Here is a 25000-nt window from a genome sequence, read left to right on the forward strand (position 1 = left end):
GGAATGCCTACAGGATGTGCCAGAGGGGTTGGAAGAGCCAGAGAACAGCAGAATCTGGTTCTGTGTTTGGGTCTGAGTTTTTTATTACCATCCTCTCTGACCTGAGTTTCAGTAACGGATGCAATGTCGAAAAAAGCTGGTGGCTCCACATCAGAGCTTGTCTTTGTACTGAGTGTCAGGTGCACCTCAGTTACCGCCACGTTGAAGTAATCCCACACTCTGGGGCTGTAACATTTCAAATCTGTCCCACTGCAACATCAGCAATTTTACTCAGCACTACTGGTGTGAAGCTCTTGATCCTGTTCACCAGTAGATCATAGGGGCACATCTGTCTGACCTCTGTTAGGATAGACAGGGCCATGTCATCCCTTACAGAGCAGGTGAAGGTGGCTCAATGGTCCCCAGTGGTGAGAGCATTATGCTGAACACTTCAGGATGTCATTAAATGAAGCTTAAAGCCATTCAGCATATCACAGAGAAATCCCAGTAGTTTAATTTAATGAATGTATGTCAAATGTGACTCACTGAAAATTAAGAGGTAAGGCCTTTGGGGAGCTGAGGAGCACCCGGGCTTCAAACTCAGTGTCTCTCAGTATATTGCTGACATTTACAGCCCACACCTGAAACAAATAATAGAATGTAAAATGGCGTAGTTACAGGATAAAATAAGAATAATGTAACAGTTTACTCCAAATTACTGTAAAACCTTCTCAGGGATCTTTCCAGCATGAGAAGAGGCTTGGCATCATCAAAATCCTCTCCTTCAAACTCACAAACAAGACTTCAAACAGAAACAAAACATGTTGTTTTACTCTTCACTTCATTAGTGGCAGATGGGCGTGACATAGTGGTGGACCATCTGTTTGTGTCTCAGCAAGTCACTGTTCTCTCAGCGTACTTTGCTCTTCTCCAAAATGGTGGTATAAAACACGGGAGGAGAGGCATCATCTTTCAGCATGAAGAGAGGAGTTGATCAGCATTTAGTTTAACTGTGTTTTTAAAATATAGTTGAAAATGTTTAAAGTCTCTAGTAAAAGCAAAACCTCTCTGACATCCCTGATGGGTTGTAGATTCCTCTGCTGCCTTCAAGAAAGGCCACTGATATTTTGTTGTTGTTAAAATATTATAGACTGAAAGTGGAAAAAGTATGGAAATAAATCTCCACCAAAATGTTTGACAGCCATATTTTGAGCACTACTCAGTTTGCAAGTCAACATTTGAGAGCGCACAGGCACCTATTTGTAGGCCCAGAATCAGATTTGAGAGCGTAATCTTGGTCATGCGTGCACTTGTTTCTCAGTCTGCGCTCTCAGATTTCTCCACTGGGGTTTGTGTGAAAGTCTGTCTGTGCCAAAAGTTCTGAAAGCGCAAAAAACATATTCCAAGCGCTCTTCAGTTTGCAAATCATAATTTGAGAGCGCGTAGGCATGGATTTGTATTGTCACATTGTTACACTGTTCTGTCCTCCTTCTCTCTCAAATCTGTTTCTTACAAATCCATGTCTGCGTGCTCTCAAATTCTGATTTGCAAACTGAAGAGCGCTTGGAACTTGTTTTGTGTGCTTTCAGAACTTTTGGCGCTGACAGACTTTCAGACACACCCCAGTGGAGAAATCTGAGGGCACAAACTCTGAAATGAGCGCAGCACATAGTTGGGACTATAATCTCAAATGTGATTCCATGCTTACAATACACACTCTGAAATGCTGAGTTGCAAACTGAGTAGCACTCAAAATGTGGTTTGTGCTCCCTCCAACAGTTTGGCAGGGAATTTCTTCCATAAAGAACTATTAAAAACACAAACAAATGAGTGACACTGTCACACTGGGTGACATGTTCCTTCATTACAACGAACCTGGGCACTGTAGTTTATTTTGCATGAATCCCATATACAGTATCAAGGCACCATAAATTCTTGTTAAGGTAAAAGTCTATTAATTCCCAAAAATAGTATCCCACAAATGCATTGTTTGCTTCTGTTTCAGTAAAAATGACAGTGCCAAATTGTTAAAAAAAAAAGTTATAAAATAAAAATAAAAGAAAGTTGCTTAAATAAAAATGAAAACACAGCCTACATTTGTAATGTGTTGTGAAAGATTATGGTCTCCACTTGGAACAAATGGGCTTTACGGTGCTGCAGACATGGCAGGAAAATCAGAAAGTATTGCAAAACAGACTAATATATTGTTGTTGTTTTTATATGATTTGTTGACAGTGATAAATGATGTAATAATGCCAGCCTTATCCTTTAAGCCACAAGTTGGCAGGCACAAAGCTGCAGTTCATCTGGGGGCACACGGCATCTGAAATTACTTCTCCTGTTAGCTCAATAGCTGCAGAAGCTAACATACTGTAGCTCAGTGTATAATGCTGAAGACAGTGTTATTCTAGATGTTGTTCAGGCCTTATCTAGTTTTTACTTAATTTAGTCATTTCCCACATTTCCTGGAATTACTTGAAGAGTTTGCTAAAATCATAACATGTGTTGTGGTTGATCTAGTTTGAAGATACTGTCAGCTGGGGACTCTGCCACATCTGCAATTGATTCTTCTTTTGAATCAATGAAATGATGAGAGATGAGCCTGATATCTGAGATGCAATGATTAGACTAACATGCAGCTAGCTGTCTGCCCAAGAACTGCTGGCACAGAGGGAAACGGGATATTTGACAGAAAAAAAAAAAAGGGATCCGCCACTAATGTACTCTTACGAAGCCTGATGCAATGTGTAATACTGTTACTTCAACTATTTTTCAACATTTTTACACATATATAAAACTCTTAAAAAATTATTTTCTTCATATTGCATTTTTTCAAAATTGAAATCTATTGCTTCTTCAGATGATTTAATAGCTTTTAAAGTTTTGAAATATTTAAGATGATAAAAAGTAACATTTCTCACATCCAAACATAAATCCAAGTGACAGTATCTTTTATTCTCCCAAAAAAAATCTTCTTTATATCATCTCCCTCTGAAGGAAAACTCCACGCTAAATTAAATCTCACATATGTTTTTCTTTTGATGTGTAGCAGTTCAATCGATATTTGTGAACTCTGCCTCAAAGCCAGAATGCAGGGAAGCATGAAGCTTGTGATGTTATCAAGCGACAATATTTGGGGCAACATATCATGTGGACTTTCAGAAATATTTCTTTGAGCTTTATTGCACCCACATGTCTTTAGAAAACACCTTGGGCATTTTCAGCGTCTGCTCGAAATTTTCCTAGCCGACTGTTAGCGGCACTGCTCCACATATTGTCTCCTGATAACATCATAAACATTTTACCTAACTCTATTAGTGACATGTGTGTTGCTTGACTGCACTGTAGCTTGAATTTGCTTTGATACAGTTCTCTCTTCTGTTTCTGCTGCATAGTGCAAGTGTTAAAGATAGTGTTTCAGACTGTGAACTCATAACTGGAGCCAGTTGTATCTCCTCCACAAACGTCTTGCAGGATCCGGCCTGATGGAGGATCATTATTACTCTCATATACTGTAACATTCTCACATCACCAGTAATTGGATGTAGGATTTGTCTTGCTATTATGTTTATGTTGTCATCCTTTGCAACAAGAAAAGCTTGTTTTATTTATTCCGCTGCAGCCTGTGTCTATGCCATGACAGACTTCATCTATCATTTAGACAATGGCCATGTGTGTAAAACGGTTGTGTTTTCTTGAGAGAGCAAGGGAGGGACACAGAGGACCTGTACTAAACACACATTTCCTGTATAGTAGAGTCCACTGTGTGTGTGTGTTGAGGCCCCTTTAGGCCAGCTTATCCCAGAAGATGTGAGAGTGTTATCCCACCATCTCTGCTGGGAATGCAGTCCAGACGGCCAGCAGAGCGATGTAAATCAGCCTGGCCTGTAAAGACCCGGCTTATCTGACCTGATTAACGGTGAAACGTGGCAGACACCGTTTGAGATGAGAAGATGATACATAGGGAGTGGACATTCCAGTGAATCTTCCAGCCGGGTTTTTCTTGTCTACACTCGGCCTCCACGGCTATTGTGGATCTTCTTCTCGATCATTCCCTCCCCCGCCCATCCTTCTGCACCTTCCATGGGGTAAATAAGCAACAAAAGGTGTGGGGTAAAGTAAACAACAAATGGCATGCATGTGTGTATATTTGTTTGTGTGTGACTCCTGTGCCTTGGTCTCACTGCAGGGGACCCTGTCCACTCACTCCCGTCCATCCCCGCCTGGCTCTGACAGGAGTCATGGGGGGGTCATAGGTCAGAACTCACGGGCGAGGGGTCACGGAAACACAGCAGGGCCTCAGTAATGATAAGCCTGCACTGATCTAAATCCCAGACCAGCACCAGTCTGTGTTGTCCATCAGCACCCCTTGACCCCCTACGTTCCCACACACACACACACGCATATAGATACATACACGTGAGTGAACAAACTGGTTGTATTTCATTCCATTGTCTAAACACAGGATATGGAATGAGCTGTTTGTGAGGGAAATGGCTGCACTGTGTTTAGGGGAATAAGTCTGGGGAGAAGTGATTTTAGACATGAGGCTTTTAGGGAGCAGGAAATATAATGGAGAAAATGAGCAACAGAGCTGGAAAGAGAGAGAGCATAGGGACAAGCATACGTACTCACACACACACATATACAGTATATATACAGGCAGTCTTTATGTCCCTAGTGGAGTGAAAAAAGTCCTTCTATTTTCTCTCCCATTCAATCCTCATTGAAATAATGTACCATGACTGCTCGGTGATATGTTTTCGGTGGTTAGCTGTGCCGGTGAGTCTCAGTTCTCTATAAGGGAAAGGCCATGAGGCAGGAAACAGAGGCAGCCTGTCACCATGCACTCCTCTTCTCCCTTGATTTCCTGTGTAGCAGGGAGGGTAAGCCTGATCCCCTCTGACAGCTGTCACTCTCCATCTCAGTTTACCATCATGGACTCTGACACACACCAACTTCCCCACCGCAGCGGAGCACACGTTGTCTCAGCGCCAGAAGATTGTCTTAGTCAAATACATTTTGCCTGTTTCAGAAAACGGCAAAGTTTTCATTCTTATCACTTAGTTGTTTTTTTTGTTTTGTTTTTATTTGCAGTAAAATCCAGTGAAACTTTTAATTTTTTTAGCCTGGAAACAGAGAAACTGCTAAGCACTTTACTATTTAAGGATAAATTGGAAAATGGAAAATGCTATTTATTTTCCATGTCATTTAAGCATGGTTTCTGACCCAGACCTTTTTTTTTTTTATTTGTATTTTTTTTAATTTTTGGTTCTGGATGCACAGTGAAGTACACAGAATACAGAGTAGGTACAGAGAAAGCCATTTGCAATGCAAAGTAAAATGGAAAATGACAGAGAAAGTATAAGAAGGTACAAAGGAGATATAACCAAAACACACACGTGCAAATAATAACAAAACTGATGTGTAGTATGTAGACAACCAATTATACATGCTCTGTACTTAAGCTTGGCACACACTGAGTTTGTATATATGAGTACATGACCACATGTGCTTGCTGACCGGTAGGTAGGTCTGAGTGTGAAACAGAGACTCGTGTAACCAGGAAAAAATGTTTATTGATGAAACCTTTCAACCTGAATTTTTGCATTTGCAGATAGTATTTCAGTTGTAATATATTCTAATAATATGTGGAGCCACTGAGACACTGAGAGGTTGCTTAGACTTTTCCAGTTATGTAAAATGGTTTTCTTAGTGACTGTTAAGGCAATGAGAACTGGATGTTTATGATTAATTGGCAGATCACCTACAGAAAAGTTCTGATAATAAGCATAACGGTGAGACTGGAATTCTTCAACCCAGAATGGGAGCTTGTGTATGATGTTTAACCAGAATGTTTGAACAGGCAGGCAAAGCCAAATGGCATGGAAGCGGTCATCTGTGGTGTTCAGTGAACAATGCGTACAAATGTTACTGTCACTGACTCCCATTTTGTCTATCTTTTGTTGACCGGAGGGCGTTCTGTGGAAAACATTATGCTGAACAAGCTCTATCTTAGTACTAGAAGACATTTTAAAAAGTGTTACTGCAGATCTGTTTCCAAAAGTGACCCAGGTCTGAGAAATAATACCTAAGGATATAGTGTATCTGATGGACTATGGGCTGTTCTGGTGGTGCTCATAACCTGACACCTGATTAAGTTTAGGAGATGTTGCTTATCAGTGACATTCATACTCTCCTTCTGTATTGCTGTTTATTTTTGCGCAACAGATTATGCAGTCCTCCTTCCAAACACTAAGCCCTAAGCAATCCTCTGTCACTGGACAATATGCATCCAACTCTGTCTTTTCATTTTGTTTGTTTTCTTCTCCTGTGATATACCCTTGAGAGAGTTGGAGGTCAAATTTGAAATCCCTGGCCTGGCTCCAGCAGATCACAGGCTCCTCCCCCTCCCTTACATTTTTGAGGATGTTAACACTCGGGCATATTTACATATGCATGCTCCCATGCAGTTACTCATAGTAAACATGCCAGTGAGGAAGATGAGCGCACATAGAAATGAAGACTCGTACAGTGTCAAATAAATATAAACACTAACAGCCTTACAGCTTGATTTGATGCAGAGCAGCAACAATAATTTGATTAGAAAAAAAGTGTTAAATGTCATCTTTTAGAGTTAACATAATATTACCATAATTAAGTCTGAGTCACTTATAAAAAACAAAAATCTGTTGCACTTGTCAGAGGCTCTGAAAAAGACAAAGGCATTTTGAATGTCAGGTTATAGCGATGCAAGTAGCTCACACTGCTAACTTGCAGTTCAATTATCTTTTTTTTTTTGTTTGTTGAGAAACCATAACGGTTAACATCTGGTAACCTTCCTCTGTAAAATCACACAGAAATATTTAAATTACAAGCAACAGAAACTGTGCAGAGTTTTTTTTTATGGACTCTCATATATTTGTCTTCAGCCAAAAACAAAACAATGCATTGTTTTGTGCCTATTTATTGGATCGAGGACATTACATTCACTTACAAAATTTGAAATAATGACCAGTATTGTTTATAAGCATTTTAATCTATTCTAGATTAAATAAACAGTGTATATAATTGGATTTAAAAAATGATTATTTTTTGTTATTTTGTTTTTTGTTATTCTAGGAGATGCTGCTGTAAATATTTATCATTTCAGTGGTTTCAGTTTTGTGGTGTCATTAATTTTGTTCCAGTATATGTCATATTTTCCAGTCAGTAAATTACGAGTAGAAAAGGGCTTTAACACTTGGATCCACATAGAAAATCACCCGCGGACTGACTCTGAGTAGCTGTCATTGATGTTACAGATTAGAGTATTAAGCAGCGAATCAGTAAGCCTTAATGGATTTCATTTTTAAAGTAAACCCTACTAACAGGTCAGGTTAGCACCACTGAAGCAACATGGCCTGGGATAAGAAGATTTAACCCCCTCCCCCTTGAGAGTGAATATAGCCCTGTGTTTATTATGTGCCAGTGTAATATATGACTTTCTGCTTGCTTTGCAAATCTGTCCGGGCTGCCTCTGCTACTTCTCCCTTAGATATTTCATTCACAGAGGGTTAGCAGGCACAGCGTTACTGTCGCTGGTTATTGCCTTTCGTTTATTACAGAGGAGTTTGTTTAGAATGGGGTGGGGGGGTGCAGGGGGGGCACAAGGGCTTTCTTTTAGAGGGAGGGCTGCTCACACGGCTGTACAAGTGAATGGTAACCATTGGTTACAGCTGAACCCGCCACTGCTAGATGAAGCTGATATATTCATGTATTCATCTCAATTAGTCTGCTCCATGTATCTCCTAACGCAGACACTCACCCCCCCCACAGCTCGGCTCCGCGCTTATCTCGTTAGAATATTTTATCAGGGTGCGAGGCCTCCTTCTCTCTCTTCTACTATGTCATCCCTCGCTCCCGCTCCTCTAACCATCCTTCTTTCCTTCCATTATTACACTCTCATGTTTGGAGGTTGTTTATGTGTGTGTCTGTGGGAAGCCTGTGTAAAAGTCAGTTTTGTTAACCGATACCTTAGATCTCCACTCAACACAAAGACCACAAGAGACCACAAAACTAACTCTGTGGAACAACAACGCTGTTGATTTTTGTTTTCGTTTTCCTCATCTCAACTGACACAAACTAATTTGCTGAATGACTCTTTTTTTATCTTTTTTGCTATGAGCTATCTCGACTGTTGAAACTAACTTCCTTGTTTTCGTTAATTCCATCTGCTCTTCACAAACTATTTATGTGGTTTTGCAACCCTAAAATAGCTATGGACAAAAGGAAACAGAACCTCTCAAGACCTCTACGGTATGTTTAGTGTAGGGTCCGTAGTGAATAAGAAAAGTAAATGTAGGACACAACAAGATGAGAATCATTGTCCATAAGGTACCAAATGATTGTGCGCTGCTATATAAAAAGAAAACCACACAAGTGCAGGATAAAACAATGGCAGCCCACAATCTAAAACACTCTGGAAATGCTAATTTCTTTTTCCATCAGAGATGTCTGAGGTTGTTTGTCCTTTGCTTTGCCAGCAACACATATTCTCAGTGTCTTTCTTCTCCGGCCAATAGCTCAGCTCAAATCACAGCCCCTCTGTCTGTCAGATGGAGCTCGTTCTCCCTCTCCACCATTGCTAGAACAGTGGTTTCTCTTTTCCAAGGCACAATCTGAAATGGCTTTGTTTTCTGACAGCCATTCAGTGGCACCCTCAGCCGGGGCCTGCCAAGACGTCCACCTCCCTGAGCTGGAGCCTGGCCTTGTTTACACAAACTCATTGGAGAAATATGGATGTATAATTATAGATGTTGTTAGTTTTAGTGTCACATCCTTGTTATGGAAACCACTGCATGCTTGGTCAGCTACGATGAGGGGTGGCTGATGAAATTTTGACCAGGGATGGCGTGAACATTTCTGCGGAGCAAGAGAGAAAGAGGAGCTTCCTGATGGAATCGAATCAGTGCAGAAAAAAGCAAACAAAACGAATCACAAGGCGGTGATAGAGATTACTGTGGTTGTCCGACGCATAAATACACAGTCTAAATACTGCTCTGCAGGCCACGACCAAGCCCGTTTCTATGAATTCAGCTCGGTGGCAAAATGTCTGTGTTCCATTCCAGCATGACCACAGGCGCAGAAACACAGTAACAGGAGCAGGCAAACATACAAGAGGCGAGTGTGTGCACAAACACACAGGCATAAATAAGCACAAAGCCACATAAGAAAATGCAAATATATATATATATACTCATAAGCTGATACTAGCATGCAAATAGACACACAAAACAGAATGTGGAAGCACACACACACACACACATCCTCTGCACAGATTTACTTGCATAATAGAGGCTGCTGTATGCAGTGGGCATTTGTTAATGCACATCCGAGAGAACTGTAGCTCGGCTGAGCACAAGGTATTTTCACTCAGCACTCCCGTGAGTATGAATTTGTGTGCTGTCAGAGTTTGTGCATGTGTGCCATGATGGATGGATGGATGCTGAAAAGAATGCTTCATGTCTTCAAACAAATACGTGTTGTGTTTGAGTTCAGGCTGCTCTGCAGAGAATTGATGATTTTGTAGATGGCAGTGGAACAATTTTACCTCCCATTCCAAACCCTCTTGCTGTTCCTGTCTCCTTTTTTTCTTGTGCAACTTAATCTTTCTCTCCCTCTGCCGTGGCCATTCCTCCTCTTTTCTCTCTTCCTTAGATCTTACCACCCTATCCTCTCCTCCCTCGCTTCCCCATGTCTCCTGCACAGTGACAGATCCTTCAGGAAATTGTTTCGAGTCTGCCAGACATTTTTGTGTTGTAGCTGTTTATTTGTGCTGGGGGCACACGAGTCCACGGCTTCAGTTTCTCTCCGCCTGCGGACTAGAGGTTAAGCAGCCGAACTCTTTCTCCACCCTGCGCTGAAAAACACTGACCCTCGATCAGTGTGGCTTTACTGTGTAACCGATACCAGGGATGAGGAGAGAGGAGCACCAGAGAGGATGTAATCAGTGTGTGTGTGAGTGCACGTTTGTATATGTGTGTCAGCCGCTGGCTTTGTGGGCATTACGATGTAATCAGCTGAATTTTCTCTGTGGTCTGCTGTGCTCTCTGATTGGGGTTTTGGTGAAAAACAGGGGAAGGGAGGAAAAACGCATTTCTTCTCCTGCTCCTTGTGTTGCAGTATGGCCTCTGAAGCCTTCGCTGTAGTTTGGAGCTGCGCACGGAGATCTGGCGCTCTACACATCAGCTGCATAAGACCTTCCATCTGTAATATATCACACAGATTCTGTGTCACCATGTGTGCATTGACTCGGGTCCCATGATGACTGCAGTCAGCTTCATTCAGTCACCTCCATGTTAGCAGGTACAGGAGATTCCCTCAGGGTTTAGACACACAGGCTCACATGCACAGTCACAGGGACACACGCACGCCCACACACCTGTGTACCGTCCTCTCTGTCACTGTCTTTGTTCTGCATCTTGCAGATTTTGTTTTTGCGGACAACAGATGGGCTGACATGGGCTCTGTCGTCTATAACAAGTACATTCTCTGCCTGTGGCTCGGTTTCTTTCTCTCAGTCCGTCTCACTGTCTTTACTGTCTCTCTGCACTACAATCTCTTTAGTGGTGAAATGATTAGTCAGTTATTAGTTTGAGGAATTAATCAAGAAAAAATCATTTGATTGATGCGACTACTTGAATGTGAGGATTTTGTAATTTTACTCTGTTTTATATTACTGAGAGTGGAATATCTTTGGGTTTTGGACTCGTGGTTGGACATTTGGAAAGTGGCCAGCCACTGTGAGCTTTGGGAGATTGTTTGTTATTATTATTTTCTGGCATTTTATAGGCTAAACAGTGAATTAGTTAACCCAAAAAATAATCTACATCAGAAAATGTTGGCTGCAGTCTTTAATTTTTCCCTCTTTGTTTTTCTCTGACCTAATCATCAGGCAGGCAGCTTCATTAGCCTGAAGGCGGTTTTCTTGCATGAGCCATAATGCTCACCTTGTCTGTCCTCGCACGTTGCATCTCTGCGCTGTTCCCTCTTACTGAGAATACCTCAGTGGGTTTGTTTGGCATTCCTTATTTGAGCTTGTAAGAGCCGAGTCTGCGGTAACAGTTATTGTTTGTTTATTTGTTTGTTTTCCATCCCTGATATGTGGTACTGTGCCAAGGAACGCAGGGCTGGCTCAGCTGTCATAACTCTCTTCTGGAGGGCCAGTTGAAAAGGTCAGTGAAAATGAAGGGCCTCTCTCCACAGAGGATGAATGGACACAGTGTAGGAGCTCCACACAGACATAGACAAGCCACATTTAGCCATCAAATACATTTGCATAAATGGACACAGAAACACACACAGTCCCCCTGAGCACATTTCTTACATGCACCAGCCCGAGCGACAACTTCTCTTGAGGATATTTTGTCCTCTGCCTCTCGTGTTCATTAACTTGTTCCAGGACCTTGGCTCTGGTTTCCATTAAGGGGGAGTTTGCTCACAGATTAGCTCTTTAGGCAGTCTCGATTTTTTTGCAGCCTGATGGCCTTTGACATGCCACTACTATCTCCCACTGCATTCCACTCCTGCCCAGCTCTTCTTTTATCAGGCAGCACAGGCTGATTTGTGACTCGTGGACTTTAACATCGAGCAGGGCGACTCCTCTCTGGAGTCCAGAGTCCCATATCATCCCTACAGATGACCACAAAGGCCAGAGAAAAGACAGAGAGGATCACTTTTATCATCTGTTGGAATCCCATGAGTGAACTTTGGTTCACCTCATGGGATTATCAGTGTAAATGAAGCAAGATGAAAACCTTAATGAGCCTCCTGCTGAGGAACAAGCTCACTGAGGGGCCTTCTGTGTGCGTCTTTTGGCTGATTACACTTGTGCCAGCTGACAGTACCAATACCACCCACTAATATGGATGTTACCGGATGCTTTTGAGGGGATTTAGATTGGACTGAGCTTAATACAAAGACTTTTTCATGGTAACACTAATGGGATAACAGCACTGTCTTCTCTTCAACCAATAAGGTGCTCAGAACACTCTAGATTGTTTTGTATTAAAGGCTTATTTATTGAGTATGAGGAATGTTTTGCCTTTGGGGCAAAATGGCTTTCAATACATTTTACTAAAATGTGTTTCCCCTGTTCTGGATATTCAGGGATCAGCGTTGTGCCCTGTGAAACAGTGGTGTGATGTGGGAAGAGTAGGAAAAGGAGGATTCTTTTCAATGGAAATAGCATTGTAAAAATTGTTGCTTGCTTTTCTGACATATCACAGGTTTATGATTCACCCACCACAACTTTGTCCTCCACAGCCTGTCAAATAATTGGCTCTTTGAAATACCAAAAAAGTGCAGAATGATGCCTTAAACCCAGTGACTCACAACCTGTGAGCAGGGACCTGACATGTGGTCCCAAGAAAGAACCTAGGGGTCACACAATGATTAAAGGGGAAGAAGAAAGAAAGAAAAGATTTATTTCTGTTATTTTTCTGACTGTTTGCAGAGTGTTTTCCCAATGACTAAGGGCCCACAAGCTGAAAAGGTTAGAAACAACTCATATACATAATTTAAGTTAGTTGGCACGGTTGCCGAGCCTCTTGTCAAAGGCATCGCTGCCGGTCTTCAGGCTGTATCATAGGAAAACTCCTCCACTGGTTCACATTTAATTAATATTATCCATATCAGCAAGCCAAATGATACTACATTGGTATGACACTGCGAATTTCCTGACCCTGTGTGTATATAACTAAACAAAGCTTATATATTTTAAATATGTCATCCATATTCTTTATATAAACAAAGGTTTCCACTTATTTTACATTGAATTTACTCGTTATTTATCTCAATTTAAAGCAAATATTTTTCAGTCATTTCTGAATATTTCATTTCAAGGCAAAACTCTCTGTATTCTCAACAGACACTTGTCTCTTTTGTCCACCGTTTCTCGTGACATCCCTCCCACTATAGAGTGATGGTTAATAAAGAATTAAACATTTATAATATGCTCAATTTCTTTGTGTAGAACTTCCCAGAATGTTCTTATCCCTGGGCATGACCAAAGGATATGGCTGTGAAGTAGCAGCAGGTTGCAATCAGTCAGCATAACAGAAGGTCCTTGTAACAGATGAGGGTGGATCAGAAACTAGGGAGGGAGCTATCTGTTAGATCAAAGTAAGAACAGGAATACGGGAGTAGAAGAAGTCACGTTGACTGATTGTTGATTTGGATTTATGGGCAGTTGCTCGATAAGTGTGGGAATCACGCCCACTATTTTCTGTGGTAACACTGGGCCAGTGATGGATTAATGAAACACTGTGTAACTGTGTTTAACAAGTTGAAACTCTGTGTACTCACTGTTCACTGCACACATAAACTGGCCCTTTGCACACACACACACACACATTGGTTAAGACTGAAATAAACAGTAACTCATCAACACCCACATGAACAATATTAACCTTTAGCTGCTCAGCTTGTGTGTAAGGGTGTGTGTGCCTCAGCATGTGTTGCATCTCTTCTACCCTTTAGCATCTGACCAACAGAAAGGTGAAGCACTGGTTCCGGCTTTCCCTTTTGTTTATTTCTCTGAACACACAACATTTCAACTACTAATAGTCAAATGATGCACTGTCTAAGGGGGGAGTTCAGAAGCAAGTGTGCGGCGTGTGTACACACTGGGTGTTTTCGTTAGTGTAACTCTCATGGCATGTTTGTTCACCTGTTAGTTTTGTGTATTCAAGTGTGCTAATGTGCATGCCCACAAGGGCTGTGCTGGTTTTTAAAAATAATCATCCATTTGATGGACAATGACAAGAAAAATAACAAGTGTCTGTTTTTTCTTCCTGTTGTGGTTGACCCTGTGCATTTAGATGAACAATCCCAAATCAGAAAAAGTTGAGACGGTATGTAAAATCAAAACTAAAACACAACATGGTGTACCACATCAAATAGTGTGCTGCTGTATTGTTTTCAATCTCATACAGGGCTCAGATGATTTACACATCACTATTATTAGTTTTACTTTGGATTTTACATACCGTCCTGACTTTTTTGGATTTTGAGTTGTATACAACCTGGTCATCTGAAGCAGTAAGTGTTACTGCAGGCCGTTCCTTCAGGCTGTTTTAAACCTTTTTACTCTGCACATGGCTTGTGTAAAACTGCTGAGCTTTTCTGTGGCTGTAACTTGATGATATCGGTGAAAAGAACCATTACAGCCAATTAGCTACTCTGTCATTAGGGAGGGTTGTGTGGGCTACTGGCAGCTACTCCATACAACGAATTATAGCTAAAATAGCTGGTAAAGTTGAACTAGCTAATATCTAAAAATGTTCCATTTTGGAAACAGCAGAGCTGAGGTAGGCTTGAATTTTACAGTCAGTGTGGTTATGAATTTTTTATTGGATGCTTTGGCTTCTGTCGGTGCGTCTCATAACTTTAATAGTATATACAACAGCTTATAGTATTATGAGCTGTTGAGCCCCCCACCACCACCCGTCCATGGTCAGAGTTCTATGGTCTGCCCCCCCACCCACATGCACACCTGTCAGAACATGTGAGTTTTGGCTAAGAAGTGTGCATGCACATTTTGAGCAGGCCTCCTTCATTTAGTCTGTGTTGGTTTCTTTTTGTGTGTGTGGAAAAGAGGCCTGGAGTGCAGGAGAAAGGTTTAGGATGCAGTGTGCTCTAAGATGAGTCTGTCTACATCTGTTGTGTTGGAGTATGCTCAGTCTGTTCCTGTTTGAGACAGATGACTTGTTCCGCTCCCCAAGGTCCTCCTGTTATTCTGCATCCTTTATCTCCTACTGATCTGACAGACGGCCTGCGCCGTGTGTGTACTTTTGTTTGTTTGTGTGTAATTGTGTCTGTGTGTATGGGAAAACTCCCCATGTGCGCAGGCTGTGTCGTGTGTTTCCTTGTGCTCATGCATATAGGACAATATCATTCTCTGTCTTTGTGTATGTGTATGTGTGTGCATGGACACATGGGGACGCTCTGTGCTATGTACAGGAGCGTGGAGTTTTGCAGCATGCTGAGCTGGGAAATGGGGAGTGGAAAAGTGCAGCACCGACTGGAGAGGGGACACATAGACACTCACAGCTAAATGATGCAGAAGCTCTCTATGTCTGCAGGCTGTGAGTGTTGTACAGGCATGCACACACACTCACACACACAGACACTTTGGGAGCTGCTGACAGGTCCTCTGCAGAGGTTAAAAGCTGTCATAAGTAGTCTTGAAGCACCAGCCCAGTGCTGTTGGCCATGGAAGTCCATAATGCCCAACCATTGGTGGCTCAGTAATCTGGGCATGTCGTGACTGAGCTACAAGGACCACACGCACACACACACACACACGGACATCCAAATTCACACTCATGCACTGTCTCAGCATGCACACACACATGCACACTGTTCCACAACACACACTAGAAGAGACCCAGGGGTAAGTGTCAGAGAAAAAGTGAGTGAGTGAGAGAGAAGCAAGCTGGCAGACATGCTCACATACGCACATATGCACACACTCCAACACACACATATGCTTCCTCTGTTTCACAGAGATCATCTCCCACTTCTTCTTCTTTCCAAACTGAGCTCTCTCCCTCCTCCTCCTCCTCTCAACTCCTCACTTCATCACCTCCTTCCATATTCCCTCACAGATATATGCATGCACGACCCTCTCCACACACACACACACACACACACCTCACACAGACATGCAAGCAAACTTCAGACAGATCAAGTCTCACTCCTCCCCTGCTTGCACTCTCTCTCCTCTTCAAAAAAGAAGGAATCTCTTCTGCCCCTCTCCAGGTCAAGGTCCAACCTGCACTCCTGTTTCCATTCCCTCTCTAAACACCTCACCCCAACTCACACCTCTCCACTTCACCTTCATCTGTCACCCCCCTGCAGCACCACCCACCCTGTGCTATCCCATAGTGCTCTCTGCTGGGAGGATTTAGAGGTACCCTGTAATTTTGGTGCTGGAGGAGCTCTTAAGTCCTGCCTGATCTTCTGGCTACACAGGCAGCCAGTTTCTGTGAGCTTCAGTGTGTGTTCAGTTCTGTGGGTCCAAGTGCTTACATGTCTGTATATTCTTTTGCTACCATTTCTAGTGTGGTTATAGTTGTGCTTGTGCAGCCGTGCATGTGTATGTGCGTGTGTGAGAGAGCCATCTAATCGGGACACAGGAGAGGAGCTCCCCCTCTGGCTGTATACTGAAGCAGTGAGCTGAGCAACAGATGTGTTCGCTAGATGGCTAACCACCTTAAACCTTGACACCAGTGCTACTACCTGCTTACCATACATGCAGCAAAGCAGATCCTGGCAACATGCTGCATGTGGTAATATTATAGCTGCTACATGACAATGCTTGGAAAAAACAACTGGGAATAAAAGTACCGTTGCCGAACCCAAAGATGAGAAAATCAGCTGTGTCCATGCACATTATTCAAGACCACATTTATTCTAACCCCAATATTGAATTTTCAGACTAGCGTGAAAAATGTGTGGCAGTAGCACTGAAGACATGGCTATTTTATATTGTTTGCCAGTTTTTATTATTGAAAAGAAATATGAGGAGACAACGTTGGCTGAACTGAACACCTAATTCATCTGAGATGATAGGATGAGTCTGAATGGATTTTCTTTGACGATGCCAGACCTGTAAAGGAGGCTACATGGGAGAGATGCAAGAGAGAGGTTGGAGGTTGATTGCTGATTTCCATTTCTATTTCTAGGACAAAGAAATGGAGGGCTGATGGGCTGGGATTGTCTATTTAGATCCATTTCATTCTGCCATAATCAGGCCTTAGCCATGCCCTAATACTCAGGATTAGAAAAGGTTCAAAGTGCAAACATCCAGATCTCCCAGTATTATTCCAGTCTGCCAGCCTCACTGTATGTATGTGTGTACATGTGCCTGGCCATGCACACATGCCAGATCTGCTGGGGAGGGTTATCTCTGGAATCAGGCCCATAAACCTAATCTAACCCTCTCTGTGCTCATTCAGGAGTGAAATATTTTGTGCAAATAGGCTCTTTTCCTTCTCCCCACTCTGACTCTGATTCGCTAATGTAAACAAAAACCGAGATAGGAATATTGCAGGTATGAGAAATAGCTATTTCAGGTGTGATGCTCTGTTTGATACAGACACACACACACCTGACAGGCTGTGTTTAGCCTCCTGCTTTGCCTGATGTGGATGAAACAGCTCTGTGTGCTGGTCTTTTTTCTTGATGAAGGGAAGTGTGAGTGATCAGACCATGGTTGTGCCTGTTTATGTATTTATCTTTTTTGTGTGTGTGGAAAATGTAGACATTATTACTGGTGGTTACTGTGACTACCTGCTCAGCTTGTCTAAGTGGAAGTCTGAATGCTGTGGAGAATGGGGCGGTGTGTGAAAGGTAGCCAATGAATGTCACCTCTCATCCACTTTCTCATTAAACAGCCTGCTCTCTGTCTGTCACATGGACTGTGTCTGTCCCCTCGTTCGGTGCTTCGGGCAGAAATTGCACACGCGAGCATGCATACTCAGGCATAGACACTGGAGCACATGCACACATGTACACACGGCCCTTTACGCTGTATGAAAGCAGCCCCTCCCCAGGCTGGATGGGAATAATAAGCAGCAGATGATTCATGATGGAGAAAAAAAAACAGCAGGACCACCTGAGTGACCTCATTTAGCAGACCCGAGAATAAATATAGACAGCCACATCACACTATAGCATTAGCTCGTGTCGCCTCGGACAGTCAGCACAGCGTCTTTCACACATCTCCCACTCTTCTCCTTGTAGCACCTCGGGGAGCAGTCCTTCCACCGCACCCCGAATGTCATTGTGAAATCTGCATGCATTTGCGTATAAGGGTGTGCATTCATAAATGCATGTTAATGTGCTAGCTGTGGTGTTTTATGTGTGTGGTAGTCACAGGCTCATTTTCCTGTAAAGCTTTCTCTTGGCTGATACAATTGTACTGTAGATATTTCCCAACATCAAAATTTGGCACCTGGTTTCTCTTATGACTTCAGCAGCTGTAGATCTTTTGTTCTCCCACTAGTCACTCTGTGGCCAATGATCCACACCCACAAAGAGGGCCTTAAATCATACAAAACCCCCTCTCTGGAGCCGACCGCTTTATATAAAAAACAAAAAGCAACATTCCTTCATGCAATGACCACTTCTTTTTGTATTCTGGACCGCAAATGTTCTGAACTGGTTTGTTCCACTAAATCATTAGCAGCAGACAGGGACTTTCTTTGTTCTTCGCCCTGTCGTTGCTAAATCCCCTTGTGTTTTTATCTCCGCCGAGACACACCGGAAGACCCAATTCCCCAGTTTCCTCTTTCCAAAACACGACATGACCGTCAGCCTTTTAATATCTGAAAATCCAGATTTGGATTAACGTCAGTATGCAGGGATGAAACAAGAGAGGGGCAGAGGGTTAGAGAGCTAGGCAAAACTGAACGAAAAAGGGTTAGTGAGAGGTTTTCAGATAAAAAAAAAAGCTGGCAGTGGGTCCTTGTGGTGGGGTAGGGTTAGGGAGTTGGACAAATGTGGATGGCAATCATCTTTTTTTTTGAATGAACTCTGACATAATAGATGTAAATACACTGATAACAGGCAGGGGTTAACAGACACAGGAGTGTGTGGTGCCTACAGTAACAGCCTGCCAGATTTTATTTTCTAAGGATTCACCACACAGTCGTATGTGTAGCTCATTCCAGTCTTCAATAGTGCTTAAAGATGAATTCACATAAGGAAATGTGGTTGAAATTGGACACGGTTAATCGGATTATGACTTTCTAGTGGTGCATTAAAGACACTGAATTATTTGACATTTTAAATGGCCTGAATACAAACAACATAAAAAGTGATCACCTCTTTATAAATCCAGCTCTTTCAGTTGTTCACCTAAACAAAAACCTCGAAGGGCCAACTTATCATCATGCCACATCAGTAATGCACGAGTCTGTTCAGCCAGCCTGAAGGAATAGTTAATTTAGATGACAGAAGCAAGTTAACGCTGAGAAGATTTGCTCTCCCCGAGTGGATATAAAATTCATAGCATGACGCTCACTCTTAGTCAGAGTATTCAAGCTCCTTTGAGCTTGATCTTCAAAGAGCTCATTTTTTGCATAACCTTGCCCTGGAAGTTTCAAAATTGAAAAAAGAGGAGAAATTGTGTGGAAAATGGCAGGATGAGGTTAGCACTCGTGGCAACGGCTGGGACATTTAGGGCTGCGGGGCAGTGTGCCTTTAAGACTGGAAACAGGCCTGCTCACCTCACTGTCTCTGAATGTTCCCTTTACCGGAGACATGCTCCCTGCAAAGACTTTACATAAATCACACGAGTCGCTTCGCCTTGAGTGTTCATTCACATTAATGTCCTACGTAAATTTAACTTTTTTTTTTTGTTTCTGTGCTGCGCTCAGCGCCGCTGACCCTGCATGTTTTTTTCAGTGGCTCGTGTTGAGTCTACAGCGCCGAAGAGCTCCTGACACAATGTTATCACAGTCATTTTCACAAATTATCACATACTCCGGCCACACTAACAAAATATTGTGGTTCTCTTTGTAATTTAGTGCCTGAGTATGATCTGATAATGTAACCTAATTTTAGTGGAATTCATTATTTAGTTTTCTTCAATTTTGCCAGTGTACAAAGCTGAAATCCCACAGGGCACCAGAATGTCAGCGTTAATAATGCTTAGGAATGACAAGGCATGAATCAACTAGATGAGCTTTTCCATAACTGCAGAGCTCAATTTCTACACCGCTTGATATAACATCAGTTTAGTAGTGGGGAAGCTCATGTAGAAACATTGATACATCACGTCAGCAAAGCAAGAATTTCAGTGTTTGAAGTGCATTGTTTGGACCCACCCACCCCGTTGTCTGTAGCAGTCTGCCTCTGCTTGTATCATCATTAGATAAGCACCCTCTCCAAGACTATCTCATCATAATGAGGGTGCCATCTGAAGCAATCACCCAGGGAGATGGCCACTGAGTTATGGGGTGGGGGGTTAGAGTCGGCACAGATAAAAAATTAAATGAAGTGAGTGGAAAAAAAAACACAGAGAGACCAAAGGGGATATTGTAAGGAAGAGAAACAAAAGCGTTTCAGAGGAAAGGAGTAAGTGAAAACAGCAGACTAAGCGGAGATGGAAAGCATTTGGGGAATTCCAAAATTAGAGCTGCCATCGCATGCGCCCACACAGGCGTACACGCACACACACATACACGACTTCCTTAAGCTTAGCCACTCAGTGTTAAGGTCAGAGTCACACTCTGTCTCCCTGGGTCATTATCATGGGCCCTGAAATAGACAGCCAATTGTGTCACAGCGTCTGAAGTGAATGTGACATTGAATAAACAACCCTCGACCCTGAGCTCCTCACTCAAATCAGAGCAGAACACACACACTTGAAAACAAATGGAGAGAAGCTGGCACACGCATGCTCTAATATATAAATGGACACACACACACACACACACACTTGGACGACAAACTTTAATGGAGGCATTTAGCTCTCAGCACTACCAGCAAGTAATGACACATGTGGCTCAGAGGGAGTAAGCTGCTCGAGGACTTGGCAAGCAGCTGGAACTCTCGCTGGCAGGCTTCACTGCTAAACTATGCAGTAAACACAGACACACACACACAGGTCTGACCGTGTTCCTCCTCTCCACCTAAGCACCTACCCTCCCTTACTAGGTTCTAATGTTGTTCCATTCATTTGACTTCACTTTATTGTGTTAATGAGAGATACCGTTGAGAGGAGCTGGCAGTTGATTGAGGGTGAGAACGGGTAATCACTGGAACAGCTAATCAGTGCTTGTCGTAAATATTGATTAGTTCTATGCGTTATGGACATACTCATTAACCAGTGTGTCGTCTTCTCTCCTCCTCTTTCTCCTGTTCTCCTGCTTTTTGTCCCTTTACCCTCCATCACACCTCTCCTTTGTCTCCTCATCTTATTCTTCCCCCTCCTCCAGCAACCTCCAACGGTACGGCCGAGGGCCTGGAGAACCGGGAGGGAGGCGTGTGCAAGAGCCGTGCCATGAAAGTCATCATGAAAGTCGGACAAGGTAAATGTGCGCTCACCTCACATGTAGAACACAACACGGTGCTGCTGCCTTAAAGGCATGTTTCACTTTGGTGTGACATTTTCATTTGTCGCCATGTGTGTCTACCGTGACTTTGTCCGCCACCGGCCTCTGACAGGATCCGCTCTCTAGAACTGTAAAGTTGTGTTAAGAGCAATTAATTGGTCACCAGTGTAAAACGTTTTATGAAATTCTGGTGTAAAAGTTAATTAACTCAATCAAAAATGTAATTAGAAGCTAAAAATAAGTTCGAAACCAAATAATTTTAGTTTAGTCTTTCACTCCTTTTGCCTTGCAATTTTAACGTAGTTGTATGCAAATATATGGATCTTTTTAAGTGTTTATTAATGTATTTGTCAACAAATATAACTTCTCCCATGAAGCATCCACAGCTGGTTTACAAAGGAATAGCTGATAGCACATTGTAACATTTCTGTGATCATATTTAATGATATATATCTACAAACAAATAAGTTATGTGTTTAAAAATAGCTCAATGTAAAGCTGCCATAAAGGGGGCCCAGCTTAATATAACGGAATCACTGTCTAAAAGAGGCAGTTTATAAAGTGAAATTTTTACCATGGTCAGGGAAAGTTCTGTATTCTGATCGGATGGAAGGTCTGGATTAACCTTGCCTTAAACACACACCTATGATCTAGGGTGGATCCGAAATAGCCTACTTGCCAACTACATTAAAATGTGTATGTGAGAGAAGAAGTATGTCCAAATCAGTGACATGCGGTGAGGTTGACAGCTGGTGAGGCACTGACTCTTTTACAGTCAGATTTACAAATACAAATGAACCGTTAACAAATTGTCTGTTAACTGACAATGCGTTATGTTTATCTTCACACAAACGTGACCCATATTTAATTTGATGTTAAAATTTATTCCAGTTGAGCTTATTTCTAACTAGAAATAATAAAAGTTTATGGTCTTACCTTTACTTGTACACGAAATCCATTTGTCAGCTGGTATGTATTACAAACCCTTTTACCGTTCGAATCCAATATTAAAACAAATGTTTTCAATAAAGAAGATCCTTCTGGACAAAAGTGTCCAGACTGTCAAAAATGTTTTGATCGAAAGTCTAGATTTGCGAATTTTCTCATCTTGTAAATGTAATCTTCCATTTTGATAAGGCGGATTGTAAAGGAAATATAAACAAGAACGAAGAAGATTGTAGGTAGCGCAAGAAACTGTGGGCTCACTAGTGCCCTCTGCCTTGAGGCAGGCGTACTGTTTGCCTCACCGAGTAACTTTTTTACTGGGTTTTATGGTTAATCTGCAGCCTAAACACGTTACAGAACTACATTTTATACATTATCCAGATTATGGCAAGGCAGAGCATATAATCAGAGTGTTTGAAAGCATTTTATTTGCGATATATAGAGGGACAGCGACACACTATTTGCATCGCATACAGTTTGTGAGGATTACACGATCCACCGAGAGGCACAGCAAAGTGCTGCCTCATCGCGCATCTCCTCCATGTATTTGAACGGGACATACGGAAACAGTGCTATTCTTTATTGAAAAAAATTCCTTCAACATAAAATATGTACGCAAGTAGTACCCTGATGGCCTACATAACTTCGTAGTATGGAGGGACATCATCCCACAGTGGAGGCAGGGCAGGCTCAAAGCTGTTATACTTTTCATCCTAGGACTGTTATGTCACTTTACTAAATTTTGATATTTTTTTCAGGTGAGAAAATTACTGTCTAGTTTTCAAATATGTGGTCAGTCTATCCAGGTAATGCCAATTTAGAAATTTTCTCCAACATTTTCTGAGATGTGGTGACCTGCTAACATGCCAGCTAGCTAGCTGTACTTAGCAGGCAGAGCTGTAGCCGTTGTGCACGTATTATTATTCAGTAACCTATACTGTACCTGATAAGATGAACACTGTGATGGTTATATAACGCTTAGGCTCAAGTCCTTTGCCAAAATACATTTTACCCTCTCTAACACTTGTTAGTGACCAGTGACAGCTACGCTACTGCTATAATGAAAGAATGAAAAATGAGCGACTGGTGTGTTGTCACGTCGGCATCAGTTGGAGACAAGATGACCGCGTAGTAGCATGTCTGAAGTTGTGCTTACTACATGGTGGACAGGCTGCAGCACCTTCTGCACTTTTACTGGAGTAGTAGACATTCAACAGAAAAATGTACGCTCCTGTGTAGTAGGTGGTTTTGGACACACCTCTAGGCTTCTGTGTGCGGGTTACCATAGCAACAGCACTGAAGCATCAGCACCAATTCTTTGGTCGTCGCATCATTCATTACAATCGTGGAACTTACACTTTGCCAGGTCTTATGCCCTACGAATCTCTCAAAGGAAATAAGTTCAGGATAACTACTAACACAATAACATTCAACTTTTAACTGTCATTGTCATATCAGCAGTTATTTAGTTCATGACTCATACTTTTAACTGTCATTGTCAAATCAGCAGTTATTTAGTTCATGACTCATGTGTTGATAATACTGATGTCAAAGATAGTTTTATACCATTGATTCTGATCCAACTGTACCTTCATAGCTCTAGCTGTATTAGGTCATTGCAGGCAATATTGCATTGAATCAATAAGCAGGACTGCTTCATGGACTGCACTATTGGATTTACAGGATTTTTGTCTTCACTGCAGTTCCCTGATTCCCATCTGGTTAGTGTCTCAACTGAATCACGATGTATTTCAATGTCATTTAAAATTACATATACTGCAGTAGAAGATACCATATTGCCCACCTCTGTTAGTCATATACAGCATTGTTGAATAAATATTTTTATATACATAGAGTTTGTGCAAATAGTGTAGAAAATGAGATAATAAGAAACTGTAAATAAGAAATGACTAAGAAACTTGACTCCACTTCATCGTCTGATTTTCCTCAGCAGTTTCCCAGCCCAATTCTTAAACTTTAATCACAGAATAAAAATATGTTTGAAACTGGTACGTCGGTGCATGGTCGGGGTAAGTCATCTAAAAATGCTGGAAGTAAACAAGTGAACTTTGTTTGGATATCCTTGGGCACAACATTTGGTTCGCATCATGCATTTCACTTTTAGACACAGATATGGGGACGTCCATATCCTGGATTTGACAGGCTATAGTACACAGATGTGTTACTCTGGAACCACGCTCCCCATCCTCAGTGTGCTTGTTTTGACCGAAACATCTGCTCGCCACAATGATCTAATTCCAGTTTAAAAGCTGGATCTCAACTTGTCAAAAATAAACAGAGATTTGCTGAGGAGTGTGTGTGTGTATGTGCGTGTGTATGTGTGTTGGATATGTCTGCAAATGTGTGTGCACATGTTTGATTGTTAGCTAGTGGGATGACAGCAGTGTATCCTGGCAGTCAGTGGAAGAATAGAAGCTAACAAGCTGCTGATGCTAGCAAGGCCTGAACAAATTCAGCAGATACAGTGAAAAATACCCATGACCACCTTGGAAACTGACAGGCATCGCATTATTTTTTCATGTCGGTCAATTTCAGCATCAGCGCTTGCAACACCACCAACAAATGACAACACAGCTGCATGGGTGTGGGCAACACAGACTTTGACTCGAAACTATTAACGATGAGAAAAAAAAAACAACCAAATCCCTGAACTCATGTTAATGGAAGTTGAAGGGAAATGTCTTATTCGAGGAACACTCTAGGAAAGTTCCTCTCAGCCCATGTCTCTTTCTGTGGCCGCCGGCTGTTCCTCAACTTCGCTAGAGCCTTGCACTCATTTCCCAAAACGGTCCAAAGCGAGCTGTCACTCACAATCAGTGTGCCCTAAAAACCTTGTTAGAATAGACGCTGTTAGCCCAGCTGCTACTACTTTTAAATGTATTTCTGTGGGTGGAATTTTTGATGTATAATGTGTCCATCTAACCCAGTAACTATTTGAAAAAGGGCCA

General features: G+C 42.1%; 1 protein-coding gene across 1 annotated transcript in view; it reads left to right on the forward strand.

The window, feature by feature from the left end:
• Positions 1-25000, forward strand: part of efnb1 (ephrin-B1) — a 60541-nt gene that overhangs the window by 28118 nt on the left and 7423 nt on the right. Inside the window, exon 3 of the mRNA XM_020595568.1 lies at positions 20970-21062. Within this exon, the coding sequence (XP_020451224.1) occupies positions 20970-21062 (93 nt within the window). The remainder of the gene's footprint in view (positions 1-20969; positions 21063-25000) is intronic.

Source organism: Monopterus albus, unplaced genomic scaffold, assembly GCF_001952655.1.
Source record: "Monopterus albus unplaced genomic scaffold, M_albus_1.0 scaffold27.1, whole genome shotgun sequence".
NCBI lineage: Eukaryota > Metazoa > Chordata > Actinopteri > Synbranchiformes > Synbranchidae > Monopterus > Monopterus albus.